Source organism: Drosophila ananassae, assembly GCF_017639315.1.
Source record: "Drosophila ananassae strain 14024-0371.13 chromosome 4 unlocalized genomic scaffold, ASM1763931v2 tig00000073, whole genome shotgun sequence".
NCBI classification, from domain to species: domain Eukaryota; kingdom Metazoa; phylum Arthropoda; class Insecta; order Diptera; family Drosophilidae; genus Drosophila; species Drosophila ananassae.
The window spans coordinates 1,187,451-1,201,758 of record NW_025319042.1 but is presented as its reverse complement, the minus strand read 5'-3'; the positions used below and the strand labels follow the sequence as shown (position 1 = coordinate 1,201,758).

Genomic DNA, 14,308 nt, shown 5'->3' with positions numbered 1-14,308 from the left:
CTGTCTATGCAGCACTAAAGCGATTGTACTTCTTGTACTTAAAGTATCCTTATCGTTTGAACCCAGCATTTCTTTTTGTTTCTGAAAAATCTCTTCAAGCATATTTAAAGCTTCTTGGTAAATTCCTTGCTTATATAGCACTTTGGCTATATATGTCTGAATATCTAAAGTACCAGGATTGTCTGTTCCTAGTATTTCTTTTCTTCTTTCAAATGCGCTTCTGAAAATACTTAAGGCTTTTTGGTAATTGCCTTGATTCAAGAGCACTAAAGCTGTATCAATCTGAGCGGATACGTCACTTTGCGATATCTGCTTCAACTGCTCGACTTTTGAAAAGTTACTATGTACTGCAGCAACTACTAACGTTTTGTTCTCTCTATTACGAGCACTCATCACTGCTTTTACTGTATCAATATCCTTTATCTTATTTAGGTCATTAATAACTTGAGCATTACCATCTTTAACCTTTTTAAATGATTCACTGACTAGTTTAAATAAGCTAGTTATACTTTTATCCACAGTAAAATCTGATGGTGTTTTCCCACTGTCAGAGACAGCATTGTATACTGCACCATTAGATAATAGGGCCTTTACAACTTTTAAGTGAGAGAACTTAGCAGCATAATGCAGAGGAGTAAACCCCTTGTTACCAACCACATTAGGATTAGCTTTATTTTGTAATAGAATATTGACAACTCCATCATAGCCCTTCCATGCAGCATAATATAATGGTGTTACACTATCAGCATTTTTGGCATTAACAAACGCTCCTGCTTTAATGTAATTCTCAACCTCTGAAGAGCTATTACGTTTTACAGCCTCAAATAATTTCTCAGTTGATGCTAATAGATTGATAACGTCTTTATCGTTAGTCATTTCTAATGGTCTTCTACAAAGCTTGTCAACAGCGTTATAAACTGCACCATTTTTTAATAAAACTTCAATAACGTCTTTATAACCAAAATTAGCAGCAATATGCATAGGGGTTAAGCCATTAGTATCTTTAGCATTAACGTCAGCACCTTGTGCTATCAAATACTTTACAACTTCTAACCGACCTTTCATTGCAGCATAGTGTAGTAATGTCTGGTTAGCTGTACCAAGCTCATTAATACTCAACCCCTTGCTAAGGAAAAACTCTACGGTATCTTTATAACCTTCTCTAGCTGCAATGTGTATAGGCTTTGATCCAGAGGCATTTTTAGCATTAATATTAGACCCTTCATCTACTAGACATTTTACCATTTCCAAGTTACTTTCCTGTGAAGCAATGTGCAGTATAGTCCAATCATCATTGCCTTTAGCATTCATATCTACTTTTTTATACTGCAGTAACATTTTAACCACTTGCAAATGACCATGTGCAACTGCTAATTCTAAAGGTGTTCTGCTCTTATTATCCTTAACATTAACTTTTGCTCCATTACTTAATAGGACTTCAACAACATTAACATGGCCGTGTCCTGCAGCTATATGTAGTGGAGTACCTTCAACATTTACAAAGTTAACATTAGCCTTGTTTGCTATCAAAACTTCAGCAACTTCTTCATGGCCTTCTTGTGCCGCAAGATATAATGGTGTTATACTATTAATAGTCATAGCATCAACATTGGCTCCCCTTTCTATCAGAGCATTTACTATCCCCTTATGTCCTCTTTTAGCAGCCAAATGTAATAGTGTAGCATCTTCAGGACCTTTTATATCAATATGGGCCTTGTTTTTTAGCAAAATCTCTACAATATCCCTATAACCAGCGAGTACTGCTAATGATAAAGGTTCCCCACCTTCTGCATTAACACTAGCTCCATTTTCTACAAGAACTTCAACGATCTCCTTATGATTATGCTTAATAGCAGAAAGCAATGGTGTTAGGTTGTTACTCTTAACATTAACACTGGCTCTATTTGCTACCAAAATTCCAACGATTTCCTTATGACCTCCTTCCACAGCTACATGTAATGGTGTACTACCTGCAATACCTTCTGTGTTAACTTTAGCTTTATTTTTTATTAAAAGATTCACAATATCTTTGTGACCTCCCACAATAGCTGCATGTAAAGGTGTAAGACCATAATTAGCACTAGTATTGACTTCAGCTTTACTTTTGATTAGAAAAGCAATAGCGTCTTTATGTCCACTTAGAGCAGCTACATGCAATGGCGTCATGCCATCATTAGTTCTAGCATCAACTTCAGCTTTATTTTTTATTAGAAGATCAATAATATCTTTGCTACCATTCATCGCAGCTGCATGTAATGGTGTACTAACCTTAATGCCTTGAGCTCTAACTTCAGCTTTATTTCTTATTAGGAGTTCAATAATATCTTTGTGACCTTTCAGAGCAGCTACATGTAATGGTGTTAGATTATTATTGGCTTTATCATTGATTTCTACTCCATTTTTTATTAAAAGCTCAGCAACTGCCTTATGACCACTCTCTGCTGCATAGTGTAATGGCGTAGCATTATTTTTATCTTTAGCGCGAATGTTAACCCCATGCTCGAGAAGAGCAACAACTATCTTCAAGTGGCCACTCTGCACTGCAAAATGTAGTGGGGTTATACCTTCCACAGTGGCAATACTAGCATTTGCCTTATTTGTCAGTAAAGCCTTAACAATTTTCTCATGTCCATCTTTTGCTGCGTAGTGCAAAGGTGTGTTATTATAGGTTTTGTCAACAACATTAACATTAGCTCCATGCTTCAATAAAATATTAGCTATCTTTTCATGACCGTTTTCTATTGCATAGTGTAATGGTGTACAACCATCTATAACTCTGGAGTTAACATCGGCTCCTTTGAGAATTAAAGCATTCACTACTTCTAGGTGGCCATTTAGTGCTGCTGTATGTAATGGTATTCCCTCCTTATCGTTTCTTGCATTAACATTTGCCTCATTTTTCAGTAAAAAATTAACTAGCCCTAGATAACCACTTTCTGCAGCTATATGTAGTGAAGTAAAGCCACCCATAGTTTCGTTGATGTCAACATTCGCTTCTTTTTCCAGCATAATCTTAGCAACATCAATATGATTGTTTTTTATTGCATAGTGTAAAGGTGAAAAACCAGCTATATCTTTGGTATTAGTATTAGCATTATTTTTTAGTAGAATTTCAACAGCATCTTTGTGACCATTTTTAGCTGCAATATGTAGTGATGTTTTGCCACTATTATCTAGATCATCAACATATACACCTGTTTTTCCTATAAAAAATTCCACAATATTTTTCCTTCCATATGCAGCAGCAATATGTAGTGGGCTTTGACCATTAATATCTTTAACATTAACGTCTAAATTTTGATTAAGAACAAATTTTATAATTTCAAGACTAGGTCCCTTAGCAGCAAAATGTAATGTAGTCCATGAGTTAATACTTCTAGCATTGATGTCTGCTCCTTTTTTGAGATAACTCTTTAAGTCTTCAAGATTTCCTTCTTCCAACGCAGCAAACATTTTTTCCTGATTAGTAATAGTGATAAGGTTTTGATCGTATTTATCTTTCAGCTTGGAAGGATCATCTCTTACCGACTTGCCAATTTTCTTCTTACTTTTTATTACATTTTCTGAAATAAGTTTTTTAGCATTCAAGATAACTGCTATTGAGGGATCAGATAACAATACATCAACTAAGGTATTATCGTGTGCTAAATGATTACGCAAACATTTTCCAGTTAATAAAGGAGTGTTATCATCTAAAAAAAGTAGATTGTTTTCTAGATGCTTCTCTGATCTACCTAAAATTGACATTATATCCAGAACAAGCATTTCTACTACTGCTTGCAACTCTTTATTCCTCTTGTAGGAAGGAAGCTTTTCAGTTAACTTGCCACTTAATGCGTTATTCCTCAAAATACTTTTCAGTTCAGATAACTTCAGTTCAAGCTGGTTATTGTATTTTTCTTCTGTTATGTTGTAAGCCTTCCTTTGTTTATGTATAGGAATAAACGAACCTTTCTCATTCAACTTGTTTCTTAATTCCTCAATCCATTTAAGGTCACCTGTTCCAAGTTCAGCAATGTAAAAAATCTCACAAGTTAATCTATTTACTTTATCAAGGTTGTCATCCTGTATTCTTGACCTAACACTATGAGAAATTTTCATTGATAGTTCGGCTATTTCTTTAAGATTGTGAGACTCTATTTGGGAAGGAATATTCTCTAGTGTTTTATTAGCAAAGAATTTTATTCCTCTAATAACATTATGGTCAATCTTATTGTCATTCAAACCAACATCTAAGCTCTTTAATGATATAAACGCCGTAACATAATCAGTTCTGATATTTTTTGATTTAGTTTTTGCAAAATTGATTATGTTATCAATTTTATTAAACAGCTCCTTTTCATAATTCGTCTTTTCAGTTATATTATTGCTTAATTCTTTTATGAGTTTTTCAAGCTTATAATGTTCCATCACTTTAAAACTCTCTGTAATCATTTCATCTAATTCAACGTTACTAAATATTCCAGCAACTTCTTTTATCTCGTCTAAGTTTTCACTACTGGTAATTTTCTTTAGCAACATTATGACTATTTTAATCTTGTTATTGTAAAGAATATCAGTAATTACATTATCGATTCTTTTAGTATCATTTTGAACACCAATAAAAAAGCTAACATCTGTATTTTCTTCAATCTCTGTTCTCTTAGAGAGCGAGTAAGCATGTGATAGTGAATTACGTAAATCTATAATGACTTCTCTTGTGTTCCTTGGTAATGATAGTAGAAGAAGCTCGCTTGTAGTGCTAGATAACTTAGGAGATTCTAGGGTGTTTTTTAAATATTCACCAATAACTTGTAAAACCCTTGTAATAATTAACTGCCCTTCCCTTTGTTTAGGATCAGCTGATAACGCCAACTTTATATAATCACTTATTTTCTCTAAAGAATGAATATCCCTAATTTGTTGATAATCGCTATACAACTCTCCAAATTGAGGATAATTTCTAACGATCTCTGCAACAACCCTCTCACGTTTTAACTTTGGGAGATCAGCAAATTTACCAATGTCCACACCTTCTATAATATCTTTTTCTTCTTTAAGTTTCTTTGCAAAATTTTCTAAGTGGTTTAGTATTTTACTTTTATTCAATGTGGCATTATAGAATAGATTCATTTCCTGTCGTTTTATGTGAGAAGAAACAAAACTGATCAAACAAAATTCCATTTCTTCCCAAGGTAGTCTATTGTAGGTTGATTTCAACTGCCGCTTTAATATATGAATATTTTGTGCAATAAACTTTGCTATGAATAAAAACTTTTCATCTACTTTTTCTGTGTTTGAATATTCTGCCTTTAACAGGCTAATATTTTGAAGTACTAACTCAATCCGCTCTCTGATGTTATTAAGATAACTCTTCACATTCTGATCTTGTCCAGAAGCACTAGAGAAAAAACGGAGGTTTATCAACTTATTTTCAACAAAAATTTCTATCTCTTCTGACAAGAATACGTTCTTTAGTTTTAATTCCTCATAAGATCGTGAAAGAATTTCATCTAATTCCCTGAAATGAACAGCAAAATAATTGCCTGGCCATTTATTAATGAGTGTATCAAGAAGTTCAACATTACCTGAACGTATAGCATAATAAAACGCATTATGGCATGTTTCATCCTCATCATCTGGTAATATAGTAGTTTCTCTGATGCCAACAGATAAATTACTGAGAATTTTACTATTATTGCCAAGTAGGTATTCTAAAATCTTTACCTTATTGTGTTTACAAGCTAAGATAACTAAGTTAGTACTCTTAACAGGGTTATTAGCATTATCATAATAGTCTCTCAAAGTTACTTGATCTTCTGCATCACTTATGTAATCAATAAAATTGCTTAATTTTTTTAAGCTATCGACATTACCATCTGATATTGCCTCTTCGAGTTCAGTTAAAACCAGGAGATAAAGTTCTTCAGCTTTTGCTTTTCTGCGGTAGAGCTTTTTATATTCTCTAATAAACTCCTCTTTTGATGTGTAAGAACGTGATAAAAACTGTTTATCTTCTTGATAAAAACTGGTTTGTTGTTTAGGTACATGCATAAACCCTCTCTGAGATATATTTACACCAGTATTAGAATAGCAAAGTTTACTTAATATGGCAAAATTTAAAATAGCATCTTTTGTTAATAAAATATTTTTGAGAGAATATCTACTAATCCTGCAATTTCAGGACGAAAAGCCTTCACAACATTTGGTTTTGGGTGTGGGAAATGTGTTGGTTGTTTAAATTTTTAGTAACACCTACTAATAATAACCCGTTTGAAAACAACAAAGAGAAATGATGATCAACTTACATAAAAAAGCACTAAGTTTAGTGTTTTGGCATTATAGCAATCTCTTATGTATCACCTCTCTGGAACCATACGACTAATTGTTGTTCATAAAAAACTCTAGTACTGACAAAAAATGTATTTATTCTAATCTTGCACGTTTGGTATCATTACTTATAGAAGTTTCATAAAGTCTTGTACCAGGCTCTACGAGATTATTTAAGGGACTTAAAGATTGAAAAGTACGTTTATTGGAATCATCAAACGCTACTATAAAGTTTAACAAGTTATCATTATATAGATATTCAGTTATATTATATGTAGAATCATGGTCCAGAATAATTTTCTTTTCTTTGGCATCTTGATCTGCCACATCTAATTTAGTATAAAATTGTATCTTACTTAACTTATTTAACAAATCTGCTCTTTCTAAAAAAGGTTTTACCTTATCTAATATGATATCATTATATATAGGATAGCGTATGGAATAATCAATTTTTGCTAGTCTTACAGATAATTGATTATTATATAGTACATGTATGTTGAAGTTATTTGTAACAAATTCATATAGTGGAAGGCTATCTTTTATTTCATCTGTTTTCATTTGAAGAATTTCACAAACACAGTCATCTAGATAACTTGATAATTTACTGTAATTACTGCATCCTTTATAAGGAGATAAGTCAATAATTTTTCCGTAATCCTTATTGAAGTTCCTTACTAAAGTAAATTTAATCAACAATTTAGTGCATGCTAGATCACTTACAGCGTTATCTAAAGATGTGGAACAATTATCATAAAGCCGTCGTTCACGATTTCTTATGTTAATATCAGCTCCATATTCTAATAGTTCTTTAACTACTCCCAGATTTTTACCACTTTTTTTTACAGCATGGTTCAGTGCAGTATTGCCTTTACGGTTTGTTGCATTTACATCAGCACCATGTTTCAGAAGTTCTCTAACTAATTCTAATTCCTTCCCCAGTGTTATAGCAGAATGTAGTGGAGTTTCACTATACATGTTTCTTGAATTGACTTCAGCACCACCTAACAAAAGCTCTTTAGTAATTTCTACACTACTAGTAGTATGAAGTAACGTATCTCTATTCCTTTCTACTCTAAGGTTAGCATTAGCACCTGCAGACAAAAGAGCTTTAACTTTTTCTAAGTTTCGTTCATAGACTGCTTTTTCTAATTCTTTGTTAATATTATTATTTAGCATATTTTTAAAATCCTCCTAAATTTCACTATTTTGTAACAAAATTTTTGTATATTTTCTAGATCTTGTCACCCTCATTAGAGTTTCATTTAAGAGAGCTATAACTTTAAACTCTTTACTCGATTTTCTACGCTGACATCTTGTAAACTCTGATCTGGACTTTTTAATATTTCTAATAATCTACTTGCAAGGTTTGAGTGTTTATTGATTACTGCAACCTGGACTAATGACTTGTCTTGATCATTACGAGCATTTGTTACAGCTACGCGCTCATCAGGTTTTATTGCTTTCAGCTTACTGATAATTTCAACATTACCATTTTTTGCATTCTCAAACAGCTCTTCTACTAATTTCAATAGGTTAGTAATATTCTGGTCTCGAGAAAGATCAAGTGGTATTTTACCTTCCTTATTCTTGATGTTATAAATTGCACCATGTTTCAACAAAGACTTTACAGCTTCAAAAAAGCTATTTTCAGTAGCAACATGCAACGATGCAGTGCCTTTAACTATTGTTTTAGCATTAATAAAATCACTCAATTTATTGTGGCTTACACGTTGTAACAAAGCTTCAATAATTTCTTTATGACCTTTGGAAGCAGCAGTGTGTAATGGTGTATTACCTTTGTTAGTAACTTTAGTAGCATCAGCTCCATTTGCTAGCAAGATATTTACAACTTTTATGTGCCCATTATTAACAGCATAATGTAATGGCGTTCTTCCATCCACGTTTTTCGAATCAATGATTGCTCCATCTCTAATGAAACTCTCAATTCCTAAATAATTATTATCTTCTATAGCCTTAAATAACTTCTCAACCAATTTTAGTAATTTTATGACTTCTGGGTTTCCTCTTCTTTCTGCAAAGTGTAATGGTAAAACATATCTACCTCCTTCAGCTCTAGCATTAAAGTATGCTCCGCTCATAAGTAGAGACCTAACTATATCTAAATTACCAATTTGTGCCCCTAAGTGTAAAGGCGTAGCATTTTTATCCATTTTTGCATTAACATCCGCTCCATTTATAATAAGAGTTTTAACTACCTTAGGATGACCATATTGAGCTGCAAGATGTAGGGCTGTGCCTTTATTTTGATTTTCTTTTACATTTACATCAGCACCATGTTTCAATAGAACGGTTGCTATCTGATCATAACCTTTTTCTGCTGCAAAATGTAAAGGAGTCCAATTTGTGTGATCTAAAGCATTAATATCTGCTTCCTTTTCTAAGAGCAATTCAACCACCTCTAAATGATCATGGTCTACTGCAAAGTGTAGAGGTGTAGTACTTTTAACTGTTTTAGCATTAATGTCTGCTCCTTTATCAAGCAAAGATTTAGCAACTTCTAAACTACCATCATATGCTGCACAATGTAGAGGAGTCCAACTTCTGTTATCTAGAGCATTAATATCTGCTCCATTTTCAATCAAGAAATTCATTATTTCCAAGTGATTATGTTCTGCTGCCAAATGTAGAGCTCTTCTACCATCATCCATCTTTGCATTTATATTTGCTCCTTTTGCAATTAAGCTCTCTACTATTTTTAAAGAAAAACCATTATATGCTGCATTATGTAAAGGAGTCCAATTCTGATCATCCACGGTGTTAATGTTTGCTCCATTTTTAATTAAAAAATCACTCACCTCGAAATGACTTTGCTGAATTGCTAGATGCAAAGGTGTAAAACCTTCGTTTTTTTTAGCATTAACATTGGCTTTTTTCTCTATTAGTAGCTTCACTACTTCTAAGTGACCATTCTGAGATCCTATATGTAAAGCTGTGGAATTATCGTGGCCTTTAGCATTAACATCAATTCCCTTTACGAGAAGAAGAGACTTAACTACTCCAAAGTGATTACGTTCTGCTGCTAAATGTAGAGGTGTAAGATTCTCATAATCCTTAGCATTAACATTAGATTTTGCTTTTAGTAAAATGTCTACTAACTCTAAAAAGCCATTTTGAGACGCTAAATGTAGAGGTGTAATCTTATCATCTGTTTTTGCATTAACGTTTGCTCCAGCTTCAAGCAGAACTTTAACTATATCGCTTAAATAATATACATACACGGTATATTTAGGATAGTAAACTCCCCTTTATTAGGAGTTTACACTAAAAAAAATGTAGATGATGAGTTGGCAAAAAAAGCTGATACAGCCGCTCTAGCTGACAAAACTGACAAGAATTACGTCGATACTGAGCTAGGAAAGAAAGCTAATTCAGCTGATTTAGCAGCTAAAGCTAACACTGCAGACGTTTACACTAAAAAAAAAGTAGATGATGAGTTGGCAAAAAAAGCTGACACAGCCGCTCTAGCTAACAAAGCTGACAAGAATTACGTCGATACTGAGCTAGGAAAGAAAGCTGGTGCAGCTGATCTAGCCAACAAAGCTAATACTGCAGATGTTTACACTAAAAAAAATGTAGATGATGAGTTGGCAAAAAAAGCTGACACAGCCGCTCTAGCTGACAAAACTGACAAGAATTACGTCGATACTGAGCTAGGAAAGAAAGCTAATTCAGCTGATTTAGCAGCTAAAGCTAACACTGCAGACGTTTACACTAAAAAAAATGTAGATGATGAGTTGGCAAAAAAAGCTGACACAGCCGCTCTAGCTAACAAAGCTGACAAGAATTACGTCGATACTGAACTAGGAAAGAAAGCTAATACTGCAGATGTTTACACTAAAACTGCTGCTGATACTGCTTTTGCTAAAATCAATGCTTCCAACCTTATAGAGGCAGTAAACAAAAAAGCTTTCGCGAAAGCTATACTTCCTGCAAAAGACGGCGACAAATCAATTCTAGTGGATAAATTAGGAGAATTCCTTGATAACTCTACTGACAATAAGTATGGTGCCAAAAGTGATCAAACAGCAAAGATACCGTCTTGTTAGTCAACAAAAAAGTCATAAAAATTCTCCAAATTGCATAATAAAATCAAAAAATACTTCCAACTGTGTAGCAGTATACAGATTATAGTTAGTGGATATGTTGATAAGTAAATTAGTTACATATAAAACAGCAGAAATTTACTTATCAACATATCCACTAACCAACAACATTCAATAAATTTGTGTAAGATGCCATTTTACATAAGATGAATTAGAAGCATTTTTTGATTTTAAAGTACTAAACCTTCAGTTAACCTTTTAGCCCTATAGTTCTTGATATGATCTGGATCAAAGGCCTTTTTTGAACTTAAAACACCAAAAACTATATGAAGTAACTTACGCATTGCAGCACCAACTATGGCCATAGCATGCTTGCCTTTCTCTTTTAATCTTTCGCAAGAAGCCATAATGATAGGATTATGCTTTTTAGCTGCTATAGCAGGAAAGTACATTGCTTTACGTAATGTTCGTGAACCGGTTTTACTTAATCTGGGCTTGGCATGTACGGATGAGCCTGATGTTATATTTTGTGGTATAGTTCCAGCATATGCTGCCAATTGCCTAGCATTTATAAAGGCTTTTATACCAGGAATTTCAGCTAAAATAGCTATTGCTGTTTCCTCTCCTATTCCTGGAATAGTTAATAGGAGTTGAAAATCTTCCAACAATTCTTTGTGTTGTTTTAATAGTTCGCGTATGGAGTTTTTTATTGTTTCTATTTTTTGCTCTATGTTCATTGCAAGGTCTTCCCAAGCATTTGCAACTTCTTTAGGCAGTCTCTCTTTCTTTTCTAAATGATTATTTGCTAATGTTAACTCATCCTTTAACGCATTTGAGCAAAGCGGATAATAACCCCAGGGCTTCTTTTGCCTTTTTTTTCATTTAGTAAATTCCTTAATATTTATAGCTAAACAACAACCGTCATCCCGCTACGTGTTAGCGGGATCTATGCTTTGAGATACCGCGAATGAATCGCGGTATGACGGTGTAGATGATGGTTAAGTAATTCGTCATCCCGCTGCTTGTTAGCGGCTAAGAGATACCGCGAATGAATCGCGGTATGACGGTGTAATGATGGTTAAGTAATTCGTCATCCCGCTGCTTGTTAGCGGGATCTATGTTAAGGTATAGTAGGGGATCTATGTTAAGAGATACCGCGAATGAATCGCGGTATGACGGTGTAATGATGGTTAAGTAATTCGTCATCCCGCTGCTTGTTAGCGGGATCTATGTTAAGGTATAGTAGGGGATCTATGTTAAGAGATACCGCGAATGAATCGCGGTATGACGGTGTAATGATGGTTAAGTAATTCGTCATCCCGCTGCTTGTTAGCGGGATCTATGTTAAGGTATAGTAGGGGATCTATGTTAAGAGATACCGCGAATGAATCGCGGTATGACGGTTAAGTAGGGTGTCATTCCAGTGCTCCTTTTTTTGTCATCCCAGCGTCACGCGTTGGTTTCAACATTATATCATGAACTTTCTAAAATTCATTGAGTTATGCTTTCAAACGGTAGTGCCGGGGTGTGAGTATAACGATTATCAGTATATAAAAGTCATAGCAGACAGGCTGGAAGCAGCGAGCGCTGGTGAAGTGAAACGAATAATATTCAATATGCCTCCGCGTTCAATGAAATCCCTGTGCGCTAGTGTTGCGTGGCCCGCATGGATACTGGGAAACCAACCAACTGCGAGAATAATAGTTGCAAGTTATTCTCAGCGGCTCAGCGAAAAGCACTCGCTCGACACCAGGTGCGTGATGCAGTCTAGTTGGTATAGAGCGCTATTTCCAGAGATAGAACTATCCAAAGACCAGAATACCAAATATAAATTTCAAACAGTGCAGAGAGGATACAGAATCGCAACATCAGTTGGTGGAACACTAACTGGTGAAGGTGGTGATTTTATCATTGTGGACGATCCGCTCAGTTCTGCTCAAGCTTTGAGTGAAACGCTTAGAAAGCGTGCCACAAACTGGTTTGATCAGACTTTAGTAACCAGGCTGAACGATAGAAAAAAAGGAGTCATCGTTCTTGTAATGCACAGGCTACACCAGGAGGACTTAACTGGACACCTTCTCTCCAAGCCAAAAAACATATGGCATCATATTTGTTTGCCAATGATTTCTGAAAATAAGCAGGTTATTTATTCAATCAAAAAGCCAATACCTCCCGTTCCTATCATCCGAGTAGCTCAGCACTGTGCGACCAGGCGATTATATAATAAACCAGCGTCACCTGTAAGGATATTATATTCAAGAGAAGAAGGTCAGTTGTTATATCCCCTCGATGGAGGAAAAGAAGAAGTTGAGATAATAAAAGCTGAACTTGGGAGTTACGCTTTTGCTGCTCAATATCAACAAAACCCTCTGCCGCTTTCAAGTGGTATAATTAAACCAGAGTGGTTGAAACGCTATAAAAAATTTCCTGATAATCTCTCGCATATAACACAAAGTTGGGATACTGCGGTTTCAACAAGTAACATGAGCAACTTTAGTGTCTGCACCACCTGGGCAAAAATAGATAATAAATTCTATTTACTCGACGTATATCGCGCAAAGCTTGAGTATCCAAAGCTTAAAGAACAGGTTTTGTCACTAGCTGCAAGATGGACGCCACACGCAATTTTAATCGAAGCAAAAACAAGTGGTCAACAATTGGTGCAAGAGCTAAAGACAAACAGTGATTTACCGATTATTGAAATAGTGCCACATGATGACAAGCTCACTCGATTCCACCGGATTGCTCCGATGATAGAGTCTGGCAAGGTTTTTCTGCCACATCAAGCAGTATGGCTGAACGATTTTGAGTATGAGATTTTAATGTTTCCTGAAACGCGCCACGACGACCAAGTGGACAGTACCGTGCAATATTTGCAGTGGGTGAGAAACAGTACCTCCAGGGTTGCAGCTATACGAGCATTGTGATTTGAGTCTACCAGTACTGGGATGACAGCTAGGAGACAACCGTCATCCCGCTGCTTGTTAGCGGGATCTAGAGATACCGCGAATGAATCGCGGTATGACGGTTCGTGGTGGTATGACAGTTCGTGGCGGTATGACGGTTCGCGGCAGCATGACGATAAGCTCGTCATCCCGCTACGTGTTAGCGGGATCTATGCTAAAAGATACCACGGCGGTATGACGTAGAACTGCTGCTTGTTAGCTGATGAGATACCGCGAATGAATCGCGGTATGACGGTTCGCGGCGGCATGACAATAAGCTCGTCATTCCGCTACTCGTTAGCGGAATCTATGCTGAGATATCGCGGCGGTATGATGTAGGGAAACCTTTCTTGGGTTAGCTATATCAATAGCATTGCTTTAAAAAGAGTGCCCATATTTTCAGTCAACCTTAAGAATTCACTAAAGATCCTATTCTTTTGTTCATCACTTGCGCTTTTCATTAAAGCCTGGGTTCTTTCTTTTATGCCAAAAAGATATAAAAATTCCCTTTGAGTTAAAATCTCACAATCTACATGCTTTAATGAATCTCTTAACGCTTGAAAGTTCACAAGTGCGGTAATATCACTATTACCAACATTCTCAAGAAAATTAGCATACTTATGTTGTTTTATCGATTGCAAAGTGCTCTTATATGCGGGGTATACATAACCGTAATCTACAATCAAAGCAGCTCCTTTATTATTATATATCTTCTTCTCAAGTTTTTTTAATATTTCAACCCCAACTGAACATATTTCCACCACTGCACCATTAAAAAATTTTCCATTTGTCATCTGAGTAGCTGACACTGGAATCCATGATTCTTTTTTTCTGGATTCCAGTGTCACGCACTGGCATGACACCAAGAGACTGCCATCATCTTGTTTTGTCACCATATTTTCATACCCATATCCTAATATAGCAGAGCTATCAACTATCATAGCATTGAGCCCTCCTGTTTCAGCAATAAGTGGTACGATAGGACCATCC

The 14,308-nt window shown here is 35.3% G+C and overlaps 1 protein-coding gene across 1 annotated transcript; it reads right to left on the bottom strand.

Annotated features, from left to right (window-relative positions):
• Nucleotides 1-6,945: 6,945 nt before the first annotated feature.
• On the bottom strand, nt 6,946-9,515 carry LOC123257890 (ankyrin-1-like; the record flags this gene model as incomplete). Its single annotated transcript, XM_044717859.1, has 1 exon — nt 6,946-9,515. A coding segment is annotated over one exon (1,935 nt), but the record flags the coding sequence as incomplete, so codon positions are not given.
• Between the last annotated feature and the right edge of the window lie 4,793 nt (nt 9,516-14,308).